Here is a 25,634-nt window from a genome sequence, read left to right on the forward strand (position 1 = left end):
ATATTATATTGTTATATGAAAAATAGCTCAATTTTTATTGAAAAAACCTTAAAAGTTGGTGGATTTTGAATATAACTCCAGATACTTCAAGCAGTATCAATATATCTGACATACAGAAGTACAGAAAATAGGGGAGATGGCTTAGTGCAATAAGTACTTCTCTGGCAAGCACAAGGGCCTGAGTTCAATCCTCGGTTCTGGAAAAAAAAAAAAAAAAGAAAAGAAAAGAAAATAGGTGAATAGGCAGACTAATAGATGAATGATATGTCCAGTACTCACAGTACTTTTTGCATGTATTGATTTTATCACATATTCTTTGCAGGTAGTTGACTATGCCAAACTTGTTCAACCATGTTTTGATGAGGCCCGTGAGGCATTAGTGAAAAATACTATAGCTCAGGCCACTGAAGCAGCTATTAAAGTTGTGGAAGAAAAGCTTCTTGCAGATCTACAAGCTAAAAGACAAGGTGAACCAGTTTTTAAAATACATGTTTTAAATTTTGGTATACTATTATGTCTGGCTACTTAAAGGCAAGAACTTATTTTGCTTATATGGTACCCTTGACACCTTGTAAGTTTGCAGTCCCTTAATCAATGGCTTAAGGAATGGATATGTATAAATTGATTCATAAGCAAAAAAAATCAATTACAGATCTCTAAGGAAAGGAATTAGAAGGAACTTCTAAATTTGCATTTTTTTAAACTTTTTTTGAGTCTATGTACTGTACTGGTCATTTTGTTTTCACTTTTATCTACACTGCTAATTATAACAATAAGAATCTGCCTAAATCTTGGGGAATTTGTTTCAGGCTTAAATGTTATCCCTGCTTATAATTAAGTCTTTATATTTGGGTAATATTAATCTCAAATCCAGGAAGCCATAGTGGTGAAAACAGACAAAGCCTTAGAGATCAGTTAACACAGTTCTAATTTTACAGACAAAAAACAGTTGCCTATGGAAGTTAAATGACTCTGAAAATTGCCCCAGTGGCAGCAAAGATGAGGCTTAACTTGTTTCCAAAGTCTCCATGCTCTCTTATCTCAGTGAATGTTGACCACATTGTTTTTAGAATTGGCCTACGGGTTTATAGTATTTGTTTTTCTTTTTCTTCTCCAGGAAAAAATGAGAATTCTCATTTCTTGACTACTTTTGAAATTCATGGATTGTTTTCGGTAGAATTTGTGTCTCTAGTTGGCATGCTTCCCACTAGTGACATTAGACCTCATGAATGTAACTTATCTAAATCTCTCCTCTTAACAGTACACCCTTAGCCTACATTCAGTTACCATTGTTTGGGTTTCCCAGAAACACCTAATGTAACTCTTTGTGTCTCAATTCTAATTTTTTTTCTGAGTAAAATGTTTCTTGCTATGAAAGCAGTAATATCTAAATATGAGCACTTACTTATGACATGCCAGTACTATGCCTACTGCATGTGTTATCCTAGTTAGTCCTCATAACAGGCTGTATGTCTTTTATGTTTTCTAGTGGATGAATAGACTGAGGTTCATGGAAAGTTTTGTAAGTTGCTACATTTGACAGAGAGCAAGGAGTTGGGATATAAGTCATTGTGTGTGCTCTTCTCCTCCGTGGCTCTCAGGTGGAGAATGTGCACATCCTTGCTCTCTAGAGATAGCCTGTCCGAAATTTAGTTTTCTCCACTTGTCTTTTTATTTCTATTCATGTTTTAATGATAAATTATGAACCAAAATTAAATTCACTTTTTTGTTTTATTTTGCATAAATCCAAGGTCCTTTGTATTGAACTACATCCCTGTTCATTTTTCTCTGAGAAGCTGAGTGAGGCAGGATCCTATTCACTCATTAAAAATAATGATTGTAGGGCCAGCAAGATAGCTCAGCAGACTAAGTACCTGCTTAGGCAAGCATATGGACCAGGGTTTGATCCCTGGCACCACATGCTGTGCTGGCCCTGCCCTCAGGTATGCTGAGCCTGCCACAGAGACCAGGGATGATGGTGCATGCCTGGAATCCCAGCACTAGGGAGGCTGAAAACAAGGATCACTACGAGTCCCAGCTGTGTAATGAGACCCTGTACCAAATACATTAAATAAATAAAATGCTTCTTTCTAATTAAGATGTAAACATTGTAATAAATTTTGCATTATGTAGCTATCTAAATTTATAATATGATTACAAAATTACAAGGTAATTATAAAAACATTTACCAAATTATCCCTGTTTTATTGGAGATTTCAAATGCCAACTTTATCTTACTACTAAATTAGAGGGTAGGACTGGGGATAGCTCAGCAGTATAGTAACTACCTAGTAAACTCAGGTCTTCAGTTTGATTCCTGATACCACACCCCCAAAAATTTGAGTGTCGGTGTTTAAACCTCTGAACTTCATTTGACTGGTTTTTCATTGTTACTCCCTTTAATATGAAATTATATACTTTATATCTGGTGATATAAATTTCCCCTTAAATAATTGTTTTAAATTTTTCTTTCTTTCATTTGTTCCATCAAATGAATACTTGTTACATGCTATGAACAGGAAGACTGGATGTGGGGTTGCTTATAAAATTTTGTCAGGTCCTACAAGTCCAAGTGGGCAGATGGTCTTAACACTATGCTGTAATTTGGCAGGAATTTCATCTTTACTATTAAATTTTTACATGCAGGCACAAAAAATGTATTTTTCAATCTGATTTTCGTATTGTCCCATACACTTTGTAACTGTGTGTATTATCTTCACTTTTCTTGACAAGTTTATTTCTGCATGTTTTGTCTCTTTGTTACTCCTGAAGCAAATAATTTTCTATAATATGTTCCAAGTAGTTCTTTCCAGTGCAGTGGAAAGTGGTTTGCTTTGTATAATCATATTCATTGTGTGATTTGCTTAATTTCCCCTGTTTTTAAGTGCTATCAGTCAGATTTTGTTCTCAGGAAATGTGATATTTTAACTTTTTACCTAAACTAGGAAGTTGAAACTATTTAAATAGCAAGGAAATAAAAACTTCCTGTATGGTAATACTGAGTTTTTTGTGGTAAAGGGTGCATTATATACTTCAAATCTGGTAATATAAATTTCCCCTTAAAACATGGTTTTAAATTTTTCTAACAATCTTGCCTTTCTTCAAGTTGCAGTTCTGCCTTTCTTCTTCTTACCTACAGACAGGTAAAAGAATTCAACACGTTACAAAAAGTGAAATAAAAGACCAGCACTGAGATTTTATATCATCCAAATGATCATTCAGATGATCTAGAATGAAGTTACAGTTTCAGTATATTATCTTCAAAATTAAAATTAAAATTTTAAAAATACAGACAGCTTGTAAACTGAAGCTGGAGAACTTTTGACTCAGAATGCTAAGATGGATTTCTAGAGCTGTTAACAAAATGAGCTCATTAATTCATTCAACAAATGCTTAGGACCTACATTGTATTAGACATGGCTATTTACATTAAGAGGCAGAGGTGGACAAGATACCTGAAGCTCCTGTCCTTGGGGTATTTCATGTTCATAAGCGGCTATGGGGGTTAAAAAAGTGTCAGTGAACATATATAAAAAGATAACATGGTAACAGAGGGGCAATGACCAAAGCAGGGTTGCTAGAGTATTGAAATCACCTCTCTGAGGAGACATTAGGGCCAGGGAGATGGCTCAGTAGAATAAGCACTTGCCTGGCAAGCACAAGGGCCTGAGTTCAATCCCCAGTTCTGCAAAAAATAAATAAATAAATAAATAAATAAATAAATAAATAAATAAATAAAAGGAGACATTAGACTGAGACCTGGATCAGAAGAGAATCACACCTGCTTCCCTATCCCCAACTACCTTTTGTTGACATAGACAATTATTATCTTTCAGCTGAGACAACTTTAAGAGAACTTCAAAAACAATTTGGAGAGAAAGTATTTGAAGAGTTCCCAGAGTATGTGTCTAAAAGCTCGGGAGAATTACGTTCTTCAATTGATGAAGGAGGTAAAGAAATACATTGATAACTGAAGATTTCCTAGTACAAGTAGGCACCTGAAAAATTGTGTTTCCTTTTATTGCAGCACACTCTCAAGAAGCCCAAAGAGACAGCTCTCTAGAGGACACAAAAGAAAACAGAACAAAGTCAGAAGATGCTCTTGATTATCAAGCTGCTAATGCTGATAAAGATGGTAATAAAATGAACTTCTGATCCCATGAAATGGATCCTATTTTTAATTATTTTATATTTGATTGGCATGTGCACATCTTCACATGTGTATGTATTCTTACACTCTTTTCTTTAATAGGCCAACCTTTCTATAGCCAGTGTTTACATGTATAACTTGTTTCATTAAAGAATGTAGAGCTAGTTGTTTGGTTTGGTTCCTCCTATTTCAGGCATATGTACTTTTCCTACTATGTATTTCAAGCCTACAGGAAATTTAATTGGCCAGTGTCAGAAGCTTATGCATGTCATCCTACTTCCCCCCACATACACATGCATACTCACATGTGCATATGCAGCCTTCAGAGTGCAGACCCATGCATTCAGATGCTGGCCCTCAAGTGGCAGCTGGGAGCCAGTCTCTGCTGTTTCAGTGGAATTTGCAGTGTGGCCTACAGAGAGAAGCTTCCCTTCAAGTCTGTCCCAGTCACAAGCAGGTACAGTATCCTACCTGCCTAGAACTTCTTGGTGTAGCCAGTACACCACAGAACCCAAGCACCTGGTCTGCCCCAGAGCTCTGAGGTAAACAAACATCGTTAGTTACTTCAGAAAGGGCAGCATGCTTAGTTTTTCTTTCAGTATAGATCTACTGGCATTGTAATAACCTCCTAGCTTTGCTAGGTTATTGTCTTTATTTTCTCTGCTAGCAGACAAAATAGTATTTGAAGTAAAAATTGGGGCACTGAGTCCTGCATCCCTGAGTTCATTTGACAGTCTTTGAGAACTCATCTACATTTTTTTGGTTGTTAATATTGTTGTATGCATTAATAAAAAAGAAATCTGTGAAGCATCCACATTTAAAGGGAGTTCTCAAGATTTTAGTTAAGATCTAAGATTATCTTCAGATAAAGATAAACTAATATTTGAGCAGTTTTGTTCTCTTAAATTGTTACTATGAAAAAAAAAACATTTATCTGCCTGGGTGTTTAGAAGGAGAAATATGAGATTTATTTTAAATCATTATTAATTCTAGCTTACTCCATTGTGAAAGTACTATAGACCTATGGCACATAGGGCAAATAAGACATCTGTTTTGGTGGAAAGAATTTGGAAAGATAGGTAGTTCCTTTCTATGCTCTGCCACCCTTGGTAGGTGGCTGTACACTGACCCAGAGGATGGCCGCTGTAACTCCAGTCATCATCCCAGTGCACCTGAGATGAAAGTCATAAGCAAGGCACATAATGTAGCATTCTACTAAACTTATTCTCTAAAGAGCTGACAGAAAATTTGTTTTTAAAAAAATGTGCTTACATCTTATTGGCCATCTAAGCTTCTAAGTTGGGAGATGTAATTTTTCAACTGGGAATATTGTTGGCCTTGACAAAATCAAGGTTCTCTTACCAAGGAAGAAAAGAATAGATACTGAGTGAAGATCTATCCACTGGTCATGCAGAGTCAAGGCCATGGGGCTGTTGAGTTCCAGTCTCACTGGAAGAATAATAAACCTTCAAGTTACAGTGCAGCTGAAGTGTCACCTTGGCTGTTCAAGAAACAGAGCAAGAACTAAGTGTGCCATGTTTGCCAGCCCCTTCGTTCTCACCTGCCTCCTGCCCACCTACCTCCTGCTCTGTCCTGTGCCATCAAGTCTCATGTCCTAGCAGGAAGGGCCACTGGTGTCTACCTCACTCCTTGCATGTGTGTGCTTCACTTGATCCCAGAATCCTCTTTTCCCTATGCATATCTCTTCTGGGCTCCCTTGGTTTTGACTCTTGTCTGACCTGACTTTGGTGTTGCCTCAAGCACATTCATTTGGATGCCCTGGCTTCAGCCACTGCTCTGCTAGCCTGTAACTTTGATTCCTGACTGTCTTTCCTTTCCCTAGTCTTACTCTTTCCTCCTTTTAGCATGTGCTTCAGGATCACAAAGATAATGATTTTTTTGGGTCAGGTATTAACAATCATGTTCTATTGTAAATAGCATTGTCCATTAAGTGTTTTAGTGCTGTTGACTTATTCACATATTTTACTTTAGTCTCAACAGAAGACTTAATAGAAGAAGTAACTGCAGATCATCCAGAAGTTATTTCCATCCTTGAGGAGACTCTAAAAATGACAAAGGATATGAACTTTGAGCAGCCTTATGTAAAACATGCTGAAATCTTAGAGGAAGTCCTCAGAGAGGTAAAAAAAGGAATACAGCCTGTTAATTTTTGTCATTGACTTTAGTATAGCTAGTACAATTTTAGTCGGATATATATATATATATATTTACTTAAATCTTATTTTGTAGTACTGAAATTGTAGGCTTCAAATTCATGTACATTTTTTAGTTAACAATATCCCAGTGGAAAGTTGCTAACACTCTTTCGTAATTTTTTAAAATATCAATCAAACAATGAGATAGAATTTCATAGCTTTAAAATGAATTCATTAACTATGATTGTCTTTGGTTTAATTTAGGTGTTTTCATTTCATCTATGACCTAATTAATTATAGACTGAGAGTGAGTTTGTTCCACAGATAATTTCATCCAACCACCCTGAACATGTTTTCAGGTGTAGTCTTTCAATTGAACAGGAGGATATCTTAGATGCTGTGTTATATCAATGGCAAATCAGAATATGTATCCTTTATTTGTATCCATATGGATCTATTTTGTACTAAGATCTTGGGTAAGCATTCAGCACAAAAGCTAAAGATATAATTGTTAGAAAAGAGAATAAAAGGAGCTGCACAGAGGCCTAGGAAGGACCCTTTTGTTTGACTTGACAAGAAAGACCACTTTCTTACAGTCTAGGGAAGTTATGGTAATTGGCCTTACCAGCCCAGAGTTGCTTGTTCTAAAAAAGAAAACATAAAGCCCATAAGACTTTTAAGAGAAAGGAGCTGAAGAGGCTGCAATGACAGCAGTCTGATTCCTTCCAAAATGAAGTGGTTTTGGTCTCTCAGTAAAATTTTGATTTTCTCTGTTTTAACCTCAAATTATTCTATAGGGATAAATATTATATGATTATACAGAACTACTGTGTACCATGTTGGGTGGTTTTCTTGAGCTCTCCCAGCCCTGCTTTGGACTCTTTGCTTCTTGGCTCTCTTGGAGCTCCCCATAGAGCCTTGATGTCCTCTGCATCTTTTTGGGTTGTTCTAATACCATATTTTTCTTTCAGTAACCTTCTGAACACTCAGTCTATTATTGCTCTATTCTGGGTTAGAATCCTAGAGATCTGAAAATGAATTAAGCACAGCCATGGCCTGTAAGAAGTTATTAGCCAGATGGGCAAGAGTGAGCTGGCATTTAAATTAACAACTGAGTTATGTGATAAGTTGGAAATAGATGAGCACAAGGTGCAAGAACTCCACTAAGGTCCAAGCTGCTATGTTTTCCTGGAGCTGAAACAATCTGTATGGTAGGGGCAGTGGGACATGTAAGTGAGGGATAGTATTTGAGATGTGGATGTCCAGTCCTTGCCTTTGACTGGACATTTTCCCTATTGCCCTCAATTTTTTCTGTGGATACACACCTACAAGTAACTTTACTAAAACATTTCCAATACAGGAACATACATAGTGTAGTTAGGAAGTAAACTGGGCTTTGGGACAGTATGAATTATAAGAGACTTTAACATCAAAATGTATATCACATGATCATTTCTTTTTTCTTTTCTTTTTGATTTTAGATACAGGATCTTGTTATGCAGTTAGTTCTCATAGCGATCCTTCCTTCTCAGCCTTTCCAGTGCTGGGATTATAGGCATTCACCACCAGGCCTGATTTTGGGGCTGGTGTGGCATGCAGTACCAGGAATTGAACTTAGGACCCTGAAATTGCTAGGCAAATACTTATGTCACTGAGCTATCTCTCCATCTCCACCTGATCATTTCTTAAGAGACCAAGGACCTGTGTAGAAAACCTATTTTTCTTTTTTTTATTTTAAAGATAAAAAGTAAAAATAACAGTAAAACATAGTTTCAAAAAGTATGCCTATAATGATTCCTTTCTCTTGTCTTATTACATGACATTTTTCTATCTGCAGTAACTTGGGAGAAATTAAAATCAGGAAGATGACTTCTACATTCAGCCCTGTCACACAATCCTCTCTTAAAAAGAAAAAGAAAAAAGAAAGAGCTTAAATAGCTGGGCTCCCTTCTCAGAATGAGGATGGAAAAAAATTCAGTAAGCACAATCCAATATTTCAGTGATTATTTCACTGCATCAAAAACAGCAGAATAAGGGGCCGAGGAGATGGCTCAGTGGAATAAGCACTTCCCTGGCAAGCATGAGGGCCTTAGTTCAATCCCTGGTTCCACCAAAAAAGAGAGGAAAAAAAAAAGGCAGAACACCTTTATGACACTGCAATGAAGGTTAGTTTAGGGATATACACTGTTTTACATTAAAGTCAGAAACAAGATAATTATATTCCTACCATACCTATTATTAATGCTTGAAAATTTTAACAATACAAAATGCCTTACAATGTATGAGAAGTAACTATTAGAGCAGAGAAAAATATAGTCATTTTTGCAACTGACAGTTTATTCTAAAAATATCCAAGAAAGTATTCTGAAAAACATTAAGAACTAATAAGAACATTCAAAAGTAGGCAGACAAACTATGAAATCAATACATGAAAAGAAAATAAATATAAAATAACTAATAATAAGAGACCAGATTCCAAAAAATACTAAATGTAAGTAGATATAAACATATGGAGATATTATAATTCTTTTTTGTAGAGATAAAATTTTATTCAAGCCTTTTATTTATAATAGGCAAATAAACACTCATAAATCATACATCTATGTCTTCCTCAAGTTAAAATATTGATTTGATGCAGTTCTAAGAAAAATCTCTAATGGGGCCTGGGGAGATAGCTCAGTAATAAGTGCTTGCCTGTCAAGCGCAGGGTCTTGAGTTCAATCCCCAGAACCAAAAACAAAAAATCACTAATGTGTTTTGGAAACTGAGAACATGACTCTTAAATTTATTTGGAAAAAAAACAGGAGTCCAGACTAGATAAGAACAGTTTGGCAGAGAGGCACAACAGAGGGAGGCTTGCAATAATCCAAACGAATTATTTAATAATGTTGACTGATTAACAAGGAAAAAATTATTTAGTCTCTCACCTTATATCAAGATAAAAATACTTCCATATAAATTAAGTAGCTAAAGGTAAAAATGGCATTTTTCTTTAAAACTAAAAGCATAGTAGCATTAGAATCATTTTAGAGTGGTCAAGGACTACCATCACTAAAACAAATACCACACTTGATCAACATATAAAGAGTTACTTTTGGCTGACAATTTTGGAAGTTCCAGTCCAAGATGTGCTAAGCCTGCTGTTCTTGGGCCTGTGGTGAGGAAGGATAGCTTAGCAGGAGCAGTGGGAGAGCAAGAGCACTCCCCCAGTGGCTGGAAAGCACAGGGATAAGGGAAGGAGCCATGGTTGCATATCACTTCCCTGTGACACTGAGTTGGGGGTCCAGCCTGGAAGGTAAACCCCAGATCCAAAGGCCAGCAAGGGCTGTGGGCACAACTTCTAAAAGAAAAACTCTCAAGAGAAAATTTCAGTGACTTTCTCTGTAAGAAATCACAGAGTGTCTAGATTTAAGGCAAAGGTCAAACTGGGGAAAGATGTTACAGTAAGTGTAGCATTGATTTCATATGAATCAGTAGGAAATCTAATACCTGAATATAAAAGCAAGCAAGGCATATAAGCATATTGTGTCAAAGTAGAAATATGCATGCTTAATTGAAAGTTTGTAATGTATGAGTTTCAATAAGAATATGAAATCAATGAGATATAATTATTTACCTATAAGATTGGCATTTTTTAAACAATACTAGTGAGGCTGTTACAGTCACATTCAAACATTAACAGGAGCAGTGAAAACTCATATAGATATTTTGGGAAGCAATGTAACACTTGTATGAAAAGCTTTTAGAATATTCACTTCTAAATTTTCTCTGATCTAAAAGTACACATTCTATGAATCTAACCAAAAGAAATACATGGTATTTGGACAAAGATTTATTGACTTTATCCATTTAGACATGGGCATAGGCAATAAAACACGATTCATTTTTCTCCTACCATCCATGGCATATATCCAAGCAAAAAACAGGAGCTCAAAATTGGTCAAGCAATGGCTGTGGCTCATCCACATGGCTGACACTGACAAAGGATCTACAAAATGTGGTACAAGATTTCAGGATAAATCCTCAGGGGACTTGACTGACCTTATCAGATACAAAAGTTACATTTCTTGTTATATAGGTCTTGCTTTATCTTGGTCTTAACCATCCAGCAAAAAAGGTACAAAAACAAGGTATAAGGGGTGAAGCCAAGTTGGTATGCTGGACTGTAAAGGGCTCAGGTCAACAACTTTTGACATTGCCACTTCTGCAGATGACCCACTACTATTATGGACTACTGGACTGTATTAGAATATTTTGCTGAATTCACACATCTACAATATTTAAATGACAATGGAATACCCTTCTCTGACAAAACTAAACAAAAGGGATACAAATGAATGACCATTTTGTATCTGTATATTCAAAATAGTTAGGATAGACATACAACTACATTCTCTTAATTCAATGAATAAGATTTGTTCTAATAGTGTTTGTGGATGAAATGTCATATCTGCATCTTGTATACTGAATAACCACTGAGGCAACAATGTGCAATGTATTTATTATTGAAGCTGTCCTATTAATTGGTTTTGAAACTGTCTCAATGCTATTTGTTTCTCAATAAAATTGTTTAAAAAAAAAAACAAAAAAATAAAAAAAAAAAACAAAAAAAAAAAAAACGAACTCAGCTGTATTAGTTTTCCCTGCAGCGTGTCAGCACACTCTCCCAGCACCTTTCCCTTTAGTGCTCACAGAAAAGTTCAGTTAGCCCTTATTCAATCTGGCTCCCCATAGTTGGAGGTAGCACAGAAATTATAAATTATATTTCAAGATTTTAATTTTTTGTCTTTGAAACATGGACAGTAAAATTTATGTCAACCATTTCTATTTCTTGTTTAAAGTTTTCCTTCTATGCCTGAAATCTCTTGTGCTAAACATTTCAAAGTGTTTAAAATTTTTTAAAGACTTTATTCAGATAAAAATTCAAACAGGAGATAATCTTGTATCCTCATAGGCCAGAGGGTTATACAGGCACTTTTGGCATCTCTCCTCCTTTGATGTCTAATAATCTATGACTATGTGATGGCACAAACTTGTTTTAAGCCATCAGAGTTGGTGGGTTCACAGATCAATATGAATGATTTCTGTATTTGTGTTAAATTACAACTACTTGCAGGAATGGAAGAGTTTAGCCAACCCCCTAAACAACTGCATGATGTTCTTTGACCCAAACCCTTCCGACTGCTACAGTACCCAACTAAGTATCTCTTGCCTGGACATGGACAAGGAGAACCCATGCCATCATTCTGGGAGCAGGCCCTGTCCAAGTTTCCTAATCAGAATTTCATGCAATGATACTGAAGAATAAATGGGAAAATATGTTACTATTGTTTTTAACAAAGGCTTTTGGAGACTGGAGAGATGGCTTAGTAGAATAAGCACTTGCCTGGCAAGTGGAAGGGCCTGAGTTTAATACCCAGTTCCAAAAAAAAAAAAAAAAAAAGCCTTTAGCTTCCTATTACTTTTTTAATACTAATTTTATTGAGAAGTAGCAATGAGACAGTTTCAAAACTGGTTAGTAGGACAGTTACAATAAATAAAACGTTGTCTTTGTAGTAGTTATTCATAGTACAAGATGCAGACATGATTTCTTGTCTAAACACTACTAGTTCAAAACGTTCTTCTCATTGAACTAAGAGAAAGTAGCTGTATATCTATGCTATTTTGTATGAGCAGATAATATATATATATATATATATATATATATATATATATATTTCACTATAAAATGGTCCTTCATTTATATCCCCCTTTTTTGTTTACTTTTGTCAGAGATGGGTATTCCATTGCCATTCATATATTCTAGGTGCATGAATTCAACAAAGTAATCCAATATAGTCCAGTAGTCCATAATAGTAGTGGGTTATCCATAGGACTGGCAATGTAAGAAGTTGTTCACTTGAGCCTTTTATAGCTCACTATATTTATATGGCTTTACCTTTTATACTTCATTTTATACTTATCTACTGGATTGTTAACACCAAGATAAAGCAAGACCTATGTAACAAAAAAATGTAACTTTTTTAAAAATTAGTGTTAGGCTGGCAGACCTACTCATCCCAGCCCAGGAACAGCGTGGGTGAGACCCTCTTCCACCCCCTTGGGATGTGCCCCAACACTCCGCAGCACCTTCCTCACCACGCCCACCAAATAGGAATTTCTGCCGCATTCTGGGAACCCCCAGACACAGTCCTAGTCCAGGCCCGATGACTGTGTGGGAGAGCTTCCAGAGAACCTGCACCAGTGGGACCTACTGGTTCCAGCCCAGGTGCAGCGCGGGTGAGACCCTCTTCCACCCCCTTGGGATGTGCCCCAACACTCCGCAGCACCTTCCTCACCACGCCCACCAAATAGGAATTTCTGCCGCATTCTGGGAACCCCCAGACACAGTCCTAGTCCAGGCCCGATGACTGTGTGGGAGAGCTTCCAGAGAACCTGCACCAGTGGGACCTACTGGTTCCAGCCCAGGTGCAGCGCGGGTGAGACCCTCTTCCACCCCCTTGGGATGACCCCCACCACTCCACAGCACCTCCCCTAACCCACATGCTGAGTAGGAATTTCTGCTGCATTCCAGGAACCCCCAGACCCAGTCCTAGCCCAGGCCTGGTGAGTGTGTGGGAGAGCTGTCTTTCCTCGCTACTCCACCTTGTCACCTCCAGACTCAACTCAGGCCTGGTATACAGGCCTGGGGTGAAACCCTTCAGCTGCAATCCATGCAGACAGTGTACAGGACAGAACCACCCAGCTAGTCCAGGAGCAGAAACTCTTGCCAGAGCGGCACAACAGGTTCACCTGCAAGGGCAGCAACAGGAAGGAACTGAGCACAGCAGCCAGACCCAAGCCAGGCACAGCTGGATAAATCCAAACATTGTAGATCTACACCTGAACTTCAGTAGGTGCTAAGGCTATAACTGCAACAAAGATCTGCAACAAAGGTCAGAAGACAGTGCTACACAAAATGACAAAAAGAAGGAGCAAAATGCAATCTCAGACCCCAGGCCCATGCATAACAAGTGCAGAGGACAATAACACAGAACAAATTGGGAATCACACAGCTGAAAGCAATGAATCAACGGCTTCTAAAATAAAGAAGCAGCTGCAGAAAGGTATAGAGGAACTCAGATTGGAAATGAAAAAATAAATCCCTGAATTAATAACATCTGCAGTAAAGAATCAAATGCAGAAACATATGGAGGAAACCAAAGCCCACCCAGAAAAAGTGCAGAGGACACTAGCTCAGCTCAGATGTATGAATTAATAGCGTCGATAGTAAGTAAGCAATAGCAGGAAGTCATAGAGGAACTCAAAGCAGAATTCTTTTCTACTAACAGCACAAATGTATGAATTAATAGCGCCAATAGTAAAGAAGCAATAGCAGAAAGTTATACAGGAACTCAGAGCAGAATTACTTTCTGAAATAAATAAAAAGGAATTCTCAGAACTCATAGCATCTGAAGTAAAGAATCAACTACAGAAATATAGGGAGGAAACCCAATCTGAAAAAAACACTGCAGTAAAAATATTTATAACTGCTTCTAAAAAAGATATTGATAAAAAAATAGAGATTAGTAAAATGACGGATTCCTTGAATGAGCAATGCAGGAAAGAAATAGATCGCATGAAGCAGAGTCAAAGAGATATAAAGGAAGTTAAAATCCCAATCACAAGCTTGCAAAACCATTTAAGTGAAAGTGAAGAAAGAGTTTCAGATCTTGAAGATGCTGGTGCAGCTACTGAAAAGGAAAGAAAGGATCTCTTTAAAACAACTAGGATGCATGAAAAAAATAATCCATCACCTGCAAGATGATGCAAAGATGAACAATGTGAGAGTAATAGGCATCAATGAGAAAGAAGGAGTCAATACAGACGACATTAAAAAAATATGGGCAGAAGTAATAGTAGAAAAATTCCCAAATATGAGGAAACAATCTGATATTCAGGAAACTGAAGCATACAGAACGCCAAGTAACCTCAAATAAATTAAAAACCCACCAGACATATAAGAGTCAAGATCCCAGAAATTCAGCACAAGAATAATCTACTGAAAGCTGCTAGAGAAAAAAAAGCAGATCACATTCAAAGGAAAACCCATCAGAATTATGGCCAACTTCTCTTCACAAACCATGAAGGCAAGAAGAGCATGGAGTACAGTACTTCAAGTCCTCTATGAAAACAAATTCCAGGCCAGAATACTATACCCTGCAAAACTCTCTTTCAAGTTTGATGGAGAAGTGAAATACTTTCATGACAAAGAACAGTTAAAGAATTTCATGATGAGAAAGCCAACCCCACACAGGCTACTGAAAAATGTTCTAGAGAGGGACAAAAATGATGAGAACTCCACAAATGTGATCAGAAGCACTCAACTAAACAGGGCAAGCAATTAAACACAGAAGAAAAAGGAGTAAATGACAACAGGTAAATAACATGCCAATTGTAAGTCAATATATCTCAATTCTAATCATCAATGTAAATGGACTCAATTCACCAATTAAGAGAAATAGACTGGCACAGTGGATTAGGAGACAAAATCCAACAATATGCTGTATGCAAGAAACACACTTAACTCGTAAAGACATTCATAGGCTGAAAGTCAAATAATGGAACACAATACTATATGCCCCAGCACCTCAGAAAAAAGCAGGGGTGGCAATCCTATTCTCAGACAGTCTCAACTTCAAACCAACAATGATCAAGTGAAATAAAGGTCACTATATACCGGTTAGGAGAAAAATTCAAGAGGAAGAGGTAACACTCATAAATATGTATGCACCAAACAAAGGAGCACCCAATTATATAAAGCAAATCTTAATGGGCATAAAAAACTTAATATCTAATACCACAATCTTAACTGGAGACTTTAACACCCCCTTATCCCCAAAAGATAGATCAACCAGACAAAAACTTAGCAAAGAAATAACAGAACTGAACCAGAGCTTGAAACAAATGGACTTGGTGGACATATACAGAATGTTCCACCCAAACACAACTGAATACACATTTTTTTCATCTGCACATGGGTCATTTTCTAAAATAGATCACATACGGGTCCATAGGTCATGCTTAAGTATATGCAAGAAAACTGAAATTATTTCATGCATATTATGTGACCACAGTGCAATGAAACTGGAAATAAATGACAAAAGAAACCAGAAAAAAACCTTAAATAAAATGACGCCCTACTCAGCAACCAATCGGTCACAGCTGAAGATAAACAAGGAATTCAACAATATCTACAATTCAATGAAAATTCAAGCACAACTTATCAGAATTTAGGAAATACAATGAAAGCAGTTCTCAGAAGGAAATTCATAGCTGTGAACTCACACATTAGGAAAAGAGAACAGAAAAAATAAATATCCTAATGCTGAACCTTCAACAACTAGAAAAGGAAGAGCAAACCAAACCCAGAGCCGAAAGATGGGAGGAAATCATAAATTTTTAGAGCAGAAATTAATTTGAGATGAAGAAAACAATTCAGTGAATTAACAAAGCAAAATCTGGTTCTTTGAAGGATTAAATAAAATCTATAAGCCCCTAGCCAACCTCATCAAAAAGAGGATAGAAAAAATTCAAATACAAGCAATAAGGAATAAAAAGTGTGTAATTACCACAGAACAGGTGGAAACTCAGAAGATTATCAATAAATACTTTGAGAATCTTTACTCTCACAGAATAAAAGACACAGAAGAAATGGACAGATTCCTAGAAAGGTACAAATTACCAAAACTGAATCAACAAGATATAACCGCTCTCAAAAGCCCAATAACAGCCAATGAAATATGAGATATAATTAAAAACCTACCAACAAAGAAAAGTCCAGGACCGGATGAATTCACACCTGAATTCTACAAGAAATTTACAAAAGATGTAGTCCCTATACTCCTCAAACACTTCAATGAAATTGAAAAAGAAGCAATCCTCCCAAAATCATTCTTAGAGGCAAGTATTATACTGATACCAAAAACAGGGAAAGACGCAACTAAGAAAGAGAACTACAGGCCGATCTCCCTCACGAACATAGATGCCAAAATCTTCAATAAAATACTAGCAAATAGAATAGAGCAAATCATCAAGAAGATCATACACCATGACAAGGTAGGATTCATCCTAATGATGCAAGGATGGTTCAATATTTGAAAATCTATAAATGTAATACACTATATCAATAGAACGAAAACTAAAAACCACATGATCATCTCCATTGATGCAGAAAAGGCTTTTCACAAAGTCCAACACTCATTCATGTTCAAAGTCCTACAGAAAATTGGAAAAGATGACTTCTACTTCAATCTGGTAAAAGCCATTTATGAAAACCCAATTGCAAACATAACCCTAAATGGGAAAAACTGAAATCTTTTACTCTCAGATCTGGTACAAGACAAGAATGTCTTCTATCACCACTCCTATTCAATATAGTTCTGGAATCATTAGCTACAGCCATTAGACAAGAGAAAGAAATAAAAGGAATTAGAATAGGTACAGAAGAATGTAAATTATCTTTATTTGCAGATGACATGATACTTTACTTGGAAGACCCAAAAAATTCCACCAACAAGCTTCCAGAATTAATACAGAAATTCAGTAGCATAGCAAGTTATAAAGTCAATGTCCAAAAGTCAAGAACATTCCTCTATACACACAAAAAGCACACTGAGAGGGAAATTATAGAAACAATAACTTTTACAATAGCACCACGGAAAATGCAATACCTTGGTATTAATCTAACTAAAGAAGTCAAAGTTCTTTTCAAGGAAAATTACAGTACTCTTAAAAAGAGATCATAGAAGATTTCAGAAAATGGAAAGATATTCCATACTCACGCATAAGAAGAATCAACATTGTGATGATGGCCATACTCCCAAAATTTCTGTACAGATTTAATGCAATCCCTAACAGACTACCACCAACATACCTCACAGCGCTAGAGAAATCATTCCTAAAATTTATTTGGAACCAGAAAAGACCTAGAATAGCAAAGGCCTTCCTGGGCAATAAAGAGAAGGCAGGAGGTATTACAATTCCTGACTTGAAATGATACTACAAGGTTACCGTGATAAAGTCAGCATGGTACTGGCCACAAAATAGACCTGAGGATCAATAGAATAGATTTGAAGATGCTGAAGTCCCTACAAACACGTACTCAGCCACCTTATCTTTGACAAAGGGGCCAAACATACTTAGTGGAAGAAAGATAGCCTCTTTAACAAATGTTGCTGGAAAAACTGGCTCTCTACATGCTGAAAATTCAAACTTGACCCAGGTCTATTGCCATGCACTAATCTAAAGTCAAAATGGATTAAAGATCTAAACATTAAAGCAGAGACACTAATCTCCTGGAAGAGAAAGGAGGAGGAACTCTTGAAGACATAGGGGTAGGCAACGACTTCATGAAGAGAAATCAAATCAGGAAACAGTTGAAAGAATTAACAACTGGCACCTGCTCTTACTGAGAAGTATTTTCAGGTCAAAAGAAATTACCAACAAAGTGAAAAGACAACCCACAAGCATGGAAAAATTCATGACAAATAAGTACTCAGACAAAGGTCTGCTCTGTAGAATTTATAAAGAATTAAAAAACATTAGTGCCCCCAAATTTAAAGACCTGACCAAATATGGACATTTGAGATGAACACATGCTTCTCAGAGGATGAAATTAAAGAAGGGAATAAGTATATGAAAAAATGCTCCACGTCACTAGCCATCCGTGAAGTGCAAATTAAAACAGCATTGAGACATCATCTCACCCCAGAAAGAATGGCTATCATAAAGAAATCAACCAACAGCAAATGTTGGAGAGGTTTTGGGGAAAAAGGAACTCTTCTCCACTCAAGTCTATTTTTTTTTTCTTTTTGCCAATACCACGCTGATTTTACCACAGTAGCTTGTAGTATAATTTCAAATCAGGAATTGGAATGCCTCCTGCCTTGTCTTTGTTGCCCAGGATTGACTTTGCTATTCTGGGTCTTTTCTAGTTTCAAATACATTTTAGGCATGATTTCTCTAGGTTTGTGAAGTATATTGGTGCAAGTTTGATAGGGATTACACTAGATCTGTACAGCAATTTTGGGTATATGGCCATCTTCACAATGTTTCATCTTCCTATCCAGGAGCATGGAATACCTTTAAATTTTCTGAAATCCTCTTATGATTTCTTTTTTCAGAGTACTGTGATTTTCATTGAATAGATCTTTGACCTCCTTAGTTAGGTTAATTCCTAAGTATTTCATGTTCCACAGTGCTATTGTGAAAGGTATTTTTTCTCCAATTTCCTTCTCAGTGTGTTTCTTATCTTTGTAGAGGCATGCTATTGACTTTTGGGTATTGACTTTGTATCCTGCTATGCTACTGAATTTGTGTATTAATTCTAGTAGTTTCTTGGTGGAGTTTTTTGTGTCTTCCAAGTACAGTGTCATGTCATCTGCAAATAATGATAGCTTCATTTCTTCTTTACATCTTCCTTTTAGTTCGCTATTGTCTAATGGGTCCAGGTAATTATTTCAGAACTATATTGACTAGGAGGGGTCATAGAGGACATGCTTGTCTTGTTCCAGATCTGAGAGTAAAAGATTTCAATTTTTTCCCGTTTAGAATTATCTTAAACATTTGGTTGTCATAGAGGCTTTTATCAGATTAAGGTAGAGGCCATTTATTCCAATTTTCTGTAGGACTTTTAGCATGAATGACAATTGAACTTTCTCAAAATCCTTTTCTGCATCAATTGAAATGATCATGTGGATTTTGGATTTCACTGTATGGATATAGTGTAGATTTTAATTATTTTTCAATTTTATGTTTATTTTTTGTTTTTATATGAAATAAAAATGTATTACATTCATAATTTTCATACAATTGATAACCTAGAATGCAGTAATGATTGTCATGCAGATCACATATACACATATATCAAAAAGTCTCATTGAATTACAAAATATGAAGGATCAAGAACTGTTGTCTGAAACCTACTCAGAGCAATTTAGGATTTAACAAATAAGAAGTCTTAAATTTCAGACCATAGGCAATGTTGACAATAAAATGAATGATAATTACAAGAGCACATGTTTTCACATTAAAAACAATAAAAGCTATGTAACCAAAATCCAAAACCAAACATTAACTCAAAAACAGAAAAAGAAATCAAAATATGAAGCAACAAAACTAAATTTAAAAAAGAGATACAAATGAAGGACAATTTTGTATCTGTATATTCAAAATATTTATGATACATATATACCTACCCTCTCTTAATTCAACAAACAGAAAGATTTCACCAATAGTATCTGTGCACAGGATGTTATATCTGCATCATGTACTATGAATAACCACTAAGAAGACAACAACATGCAATGTATTAACCCTTGAAACTGTCCCACCAATCAACTCTGAAACTGTCCCATTGCTATTTGCTTCTGGTGCTGTTTGTGGACAGGATATCATGTCTGCATCTTGTACAGTGAATAGCCACTAAGAGAACAATATACAACGTATTGATCATTGAAACTGTCCTACTAATTAGTTTTGAAACTGTCTCATTGCTATTTGTTTCTCAATAAAATTATTTAAATAATAAAAGAAATTAGCATGTAATTTCAGCGATGCATCAATAAAAATAAAGAAAAAATAAAATAAAATAGGTATTTAATTGATAGATATTCATTTGGCTTCTGATCTGCTTCATGTTTTTTTGTGATATAGTGTATTACATTTATAAAATTGCATATATTGTACCATCTTAGCATCACTGGGATGAATCCAACCTGGTCATGGTATATAATCTTCTTGATGATTTATTGTATTCTATTTGCTAGGATTTTATTGAGGATTTTTGCAGCAATGTTCATGAGGGAGATTGGCCTGTAGTTCTCTTTTTTTAGTTGTATCTTTCCCTGGTTTTAGTATCAGTATAATACTTGCCTCCAGGAATGATTTTGGGAGGATTGCTTCCTTTTCAATTTCACTGAAGAGTTTGAGGAGTATAGTGATTACATCTTCCATAAATTTATTGTAGAATTCAGCTGTGAATCTATGAGGACTTGGGCTTTTATTTGTCGGTAGGTTTTTTATTACATTTTGTATTTCATTGCATGTTATTCAGTTATTGAGGGTTCTTATATCTTCTTGATTCAGTTTTGGTAATATGTACCTTTCTAGGAATCTCAACATTTCTTCTGTGTCTTCCATTCTGTGAGAGTAAAGATTCTCAAGGAAGTTATTGATGATCTTCTGAATTTAAAGATTCTAATTTCTTATTTCAGAGGTTATTTTTGATCTATTTCCTCTATACTTTTCTGCAGTTGTTTCTTTATTTCACAGTCTATTAATTCAGACATTTCACCTGTGTGATTCCCAATTTCTTCTGTGCTAGTGTGTCCTGCATTTGTTCTGGGTGGACTTGGGGCCTGAGATTGCATTTTGCTCCTTCTCTTTGTCATTTTGTACAGCACTTTCCTCAGGCATTTGATGCAGTTAGAACCTTAGCACCTACTGAAATTCTTATCAAAGAGATTATATGCTTAAGCCAATTTTAGTTTTGTATTACAAAACTACAATTAGGATCACTAATAATGGGTAGAGATATTTAGCAGTTGATAAACTTTTGTAACTAATGGGTTTGTATTTTACTTTTTTTACCATAATTTTATTGAGAAATAAATAGCAATGAGACAGGTTCAAATCAAATTGGTAGGACAGTTCCAATAATTAACACATTGCATACTGCCTTCCTAGTGGTTATTTGTTGTACAAAATGCAGACATGATATCAATTTACAAACACTATTAGAACAAATCCCTCTATTCCTTGAATTAAGTGAATGTAGCTATATATCTATCCTAACCATTTTGAATACACAGACAAAAAATGGTCATTCATCCATAGCCCCTTTTTTTGTTTAGTTCCATCATTTCAATATTATAGCTGTGTGAATTCAGCATAATATTCCAAAATTGTCTAGTAGTCCATAATAGTACTGGGTCTTCCACTTGACTGGCAATATCAGAAGTTGTTGACCTGAGTCCCCTGCAGCTCAACATAGCACCATGGCTTTATTTTTTATACTTAATTTTTATAATTTTCTGGTGCATGGTTAAGAACAAGATAAAGCAAGACCTATGTAACAAGAATTGTAGCTCTCTGTGAAAGCCTCAGAGAATGTCTTCTCTCCATGTGACTCTCCTTAGGCACACTCTACATCATTGATCACCTTCCTCTTTGGCCCCATAATCTCCTTGATCAAAAAATTTGGGATACAACTGAGCTACACGTTGAAGTACAAGTTTTCATATGTCCTGAGTCTTAATTGACCTTGGAAGGCTTGGGCCAAAATGTTGGCTTTCCTTGTAGTCTTCTTTTTCTATAATTTTTGGTCTGCAAACTTACATTTTTAACCCTCCAGAGGAGAAGCTTATTGCTATTGCCATATAAACTAGACTGTTGAGCTTAACCTCACTATCTGTCTGAATATCAAACATCTTAGGCATAAAATAGAACAGGTATTTTTCATCAAGTATTGATATGTTAAACATTATGTCCCTAAAGAATATGACAAAAAAATAAAAATTAAAATATATTTTAAAAATACAAATAAAGAATTATATATGTTTGCAGATAAGTCCAGAATTCTAACTATATACAACATTGTTGCAGGACAGTCCTACAATACTCCTTTTCCTCTCTCCTGCCTTCCCTCACCACCTCCTTCCTTTTTAAAGAATCTGAGAGACAGCACTGCAGCAACTGGTGTGTCTTAACAAACAGCACATATTCAGAAGACCAGAATGACAGGCACTCCAAGCATGAAACTATTATTACAAATAGCCATCTTCAGTGCAGTTGCTTAGCTCTCTGATGACAGTATAAATAGATAGTCAGGGTGAGAATCCTTCCAATTAACTGCTAGATTCAAATATCTTCTAAAAATTCTCAGAATCATTGCCTTACTCATCTTGTACATATAACTGTATGGGTTGCTTCTGTCATGTTTACCAGCTCTTCTTGCTCTCCATTGTCTTGTCCTCAAGTTCTTCCTTTCCTTTTGATTGTATTATACCTTTCAATTTGTATTTCTCCTTTTGAGTTATTATACTAGGGAATCTATACGATATTTACACATGTGTATGTTTTATTTCACTTATGAGTATATCTTCAAGTGGCATCCACTTAAATGCAAATGCATTGAGTTTATCATTCTTTATAGCTGAGTAGTACTCCATTGTATAAAAATACCAAATCTTTTTCATCCATTCCTTAGGTGATGGGCATCTTGGTTGTTTCCAAGATTTGGCTATCAAAAATTGTGCTGCTATAAGCATAGGCACACATATATCACTACATGATGCTTTCAGATCCTCCAGGAAAATTCCCAGTAGAGGAATAGCTGATTTAAATGGGATTTCCAGTCCTAGTTTTCTAAGGAGTCTCCACACTGATTTCCATAATGGTTGCACCAGTCTGCATTCCCACCAGCAGTGGAGAAGTGTTCCTTTTCCCCACAGCCTCTCCAACATTTGTTGTTGGTTGATTTCTTTATGATAGCCATTCTTTCTGGTGTGAGATGTTATCCCAGTGTTGTTTTAATTTGCATTTCATGGATGGCTAGTAATGTGGAGCATTTTTTCATGTATTTATTCACTTCTTTAATTTCATCTTCTGGGAAGCATGAGTTTATCTTGGATGCCCATTTCTGGACTTGTTCTTTAAATTTTGGGGCCCTAGTGATTTTTAGTTCTTTATAAATTCTAGAGAGCAGACCTTTGTCTGAGTACATTATTTGTCATGACTTTTTCCAAATTTATGGATTGTCTTTTCACTTTGTTGGTAATTTCTTTTGACATGCAAAAACATCTCAATAAGAGGATATCCCAATTGTTAATTCTTTTAAGTGTTACCCGTGCAATTTGATTTTCAATCATGAACTTTTTGCCCACCCCTATGTCTTCAAGAGTTCCTACTACTTTCTCTTCCAGGAGATTTTGTCTTTCAGTTTTCATGTTTAGATCTTTTGTTCATTTTGACTTTAGCTTAGTGCATGGTGATAGACCTGGTTCAATTTTGAGATTTCCGCATGTAGAGAGCCAGTTTTTCCGGCACCATTTGTTAAAGAGGCGATCTTTCTTCCACTGAGTATATTTGGCCCATTTGTCAAAGATAAGGTGGCTGAGTGTGTCTGTAGAGGCTTCAACATCTTCTAATCTATTCCATTGATTCTCAGGTCTATTTTGTTGCCAGTACCATGCTGATTTTATCACAGTAGCCTTGTAGTATAATTTCAAGTCAGGAACTGTAAGGCCTCCTGCCTTGTCTTTGTTGCCCAGGATTGCCTTTGCTATTCTAGGTCTTTTCTGGTTCCAGATAAATTTTAGGAAAAAATTTCTCTATGTCTGTGAGATATGTTGGTGGTAGTTTGATAGAGATTGCATGAAATCTATATAGCAATTTTGAGAGTATGGCCATCTTCACCATGTTGGGCCTTCCTATCCAGGAGCATGGAATATCTTTCCATTTTCTGAAATCCTCTAAAATGTCTTTTTTAAGAATACTGTAATTTTCCTTGAAAAGAACTTTGACTTCTTTAGTTAGATTTATTCTAATGTATTTCATGTTCTGCGGTGCCATTGTAAAAGGAATTATTTCTGTAATTTCTATCGCAGTGTGTTTGTTATCTCTGTAGAGGAATGCTATTGACTTTTGGGTATTGACTTTATATCCTGCTATGCTACTGAATTTCTGTATTAATTCTAGTAGCTTCTTGGTGGAGTTTTTTGGGTCTTCCAAGTAAAATATCATGTCATCTGCAAATAATGATAATTTAACTCCTTCTTTACCTATTCTTATTCCTTTTATTTCTTTCTATTTTCTAATGGCTGTAGCCAATGATTCCAGAACTATATTGAATAGGAGTGGTGATAGAGGACTTCCTTGTCTTGTACCAGATCTGAGAGTAAAAGATTTCAGTTTATCCTCATTTCAAAATCTGTTAGCTGTTGGGTTTTCATAAATGGCTTTTACCAGATTGAAGTAGAGGCCATCTTTTCCAATTTTCTGTAGGACTTTGAACATGAATTAGTGTTGGACTTTGTCAAAAGCCTTTTCTGCATCAATTGAGATGATCATGTGGTTTTTTATTTTCACTCTATTGATATAGTGTATTACATTTATAGATTTTCAAATATTGAACCATCCTTTCATCCCTGGGATGAATCATTCTTGGTCCTGGTGTATAATCTTCTTGATGATTTGCTCTATTTTGTTTGCTGGGGTTTTATTGAGGATTTTTGCATCAATATTCATGAGGAAGATTAGCCTGTAGTTTTCTTTCTTAGTTGCGTCTTTCCCTGGTTTTGGTATCAGTATAATACTTGCCTCTTGGAATGATTTTGGGAGGATTGCTTCCTTTTCAATTTCATGGAAGAGTTTGATGAGTATAGGGACTACGTCTTCTGTATATATCTTGTAGATTTCAGCTGTGAATCCATTTGGACCTGGACTTTTTCTTTGTCAGTAGGTTTTTTATTATGTCTCTTATTTCCTTGGTTGTTATTGGGTTATTGAGAGTGGTTATATCTTCTGGATTCAGTTTTGGTAATTTGTACTTTTCCAGGAATCTGTCCATTTCTTCTGTTTCTTCTATTCTGTGAGAGTAAAACTTATCAAAGTAGTTATTAATAATCTTCTGAGTCTCCACTGGGTCTGTGGCAATTACACCCTTTTTGTTCTTTATTGCTTGTATTTGAATTTTTTCTTTCCTCTTTTTGATGAGGTTAGCTAGTGGCTTATTGATTGTATTTAATCTTTCAAAGAACCAGCCTTTTTTTCATTAATTCTTTGAACTGTTTTCTTTGTCTCAGTTGAATTAATTTCTGCTGTAATATGTATAATGTCTTCCCATCTTTGGACTCTGGGTTTGGTTTGCTCTTCCTTTTCTAGTTGTTGGAGTTGCAGCAATAGGGTGTTTATTTTTACCCCTTCTGTTTTCCTAATGTGTGAGTTCACAAGTATAAATTTCTTTCTAAGAACTGCTTTCATTGCATCCCATAAATTCCAATAAGTTGTGTTTGAATTTTTGTTAAATTGTAGATATTGTTGAATTTCTTGTTTAATATAATCTGTGACACATTTGTTTCTGAGTTCAGTGTTCTTTAATTTCCATGTATTTAGGCTTGTTATTTGGGTTCTTTTGTCCTTTATTTCCAATTTCATTGCACTGTAGTCAGATAATGTGCATGGGATAATTTCAGTTTTCTTGCATATACTTAAGCATGACCTATGGACCAGTATGTGGTCTATTTTAGAAAATGACCCATGTGCAGCTGAGAAAAATGTGTATTCAG

General features: G+C 35.8%; 1 protein-coding gene across 1 annotated transcript in view; it reads left to right on the forward strand.

Annotated features, from left to right (window-relative positions):
* Ak9 (adenylate kinase 9) overlaps positions 1-25,634 on the forward strand; it is a 244,663-nt gene that overhangs the window by 115,706 nt on the left and 103,323 nt on the right. Inside the window, exons 13-16 of the mRNA XM_023708665.1 lie at positions 323-467; positions 3,837-3,950; positions 4,028-4,135; positions 6,143-6,291. Coding sequence (XP_023564433.1) covers positions 323-467; positions 3,837-3,950; positions 4,028-4,135; positions 6,143-6,291 — 516 coding nt within the window. The remainder of the gene's footprint in view (positions 1-322; positions 468-3,836; positions 3,951-4,027; positions 4,136-6,142; positions 6,292-25,634) is intronic.

The sequence above is a fragment of the Octodon degus genome, unplaced genomic scaffold (assembly GCF_000260255.1).
Source record: "Octodon degus isolate 3935 unplaced genomic scaffold, OctDeg1.0 scaffold00431, whole genome shotgun sequence".
Classification (NCBI taxonomy): Eukaryota; Metazoa; Chordata; class Mammalia; order Rodentia; family Octodontidae; genus Octodon; species Octodon degus.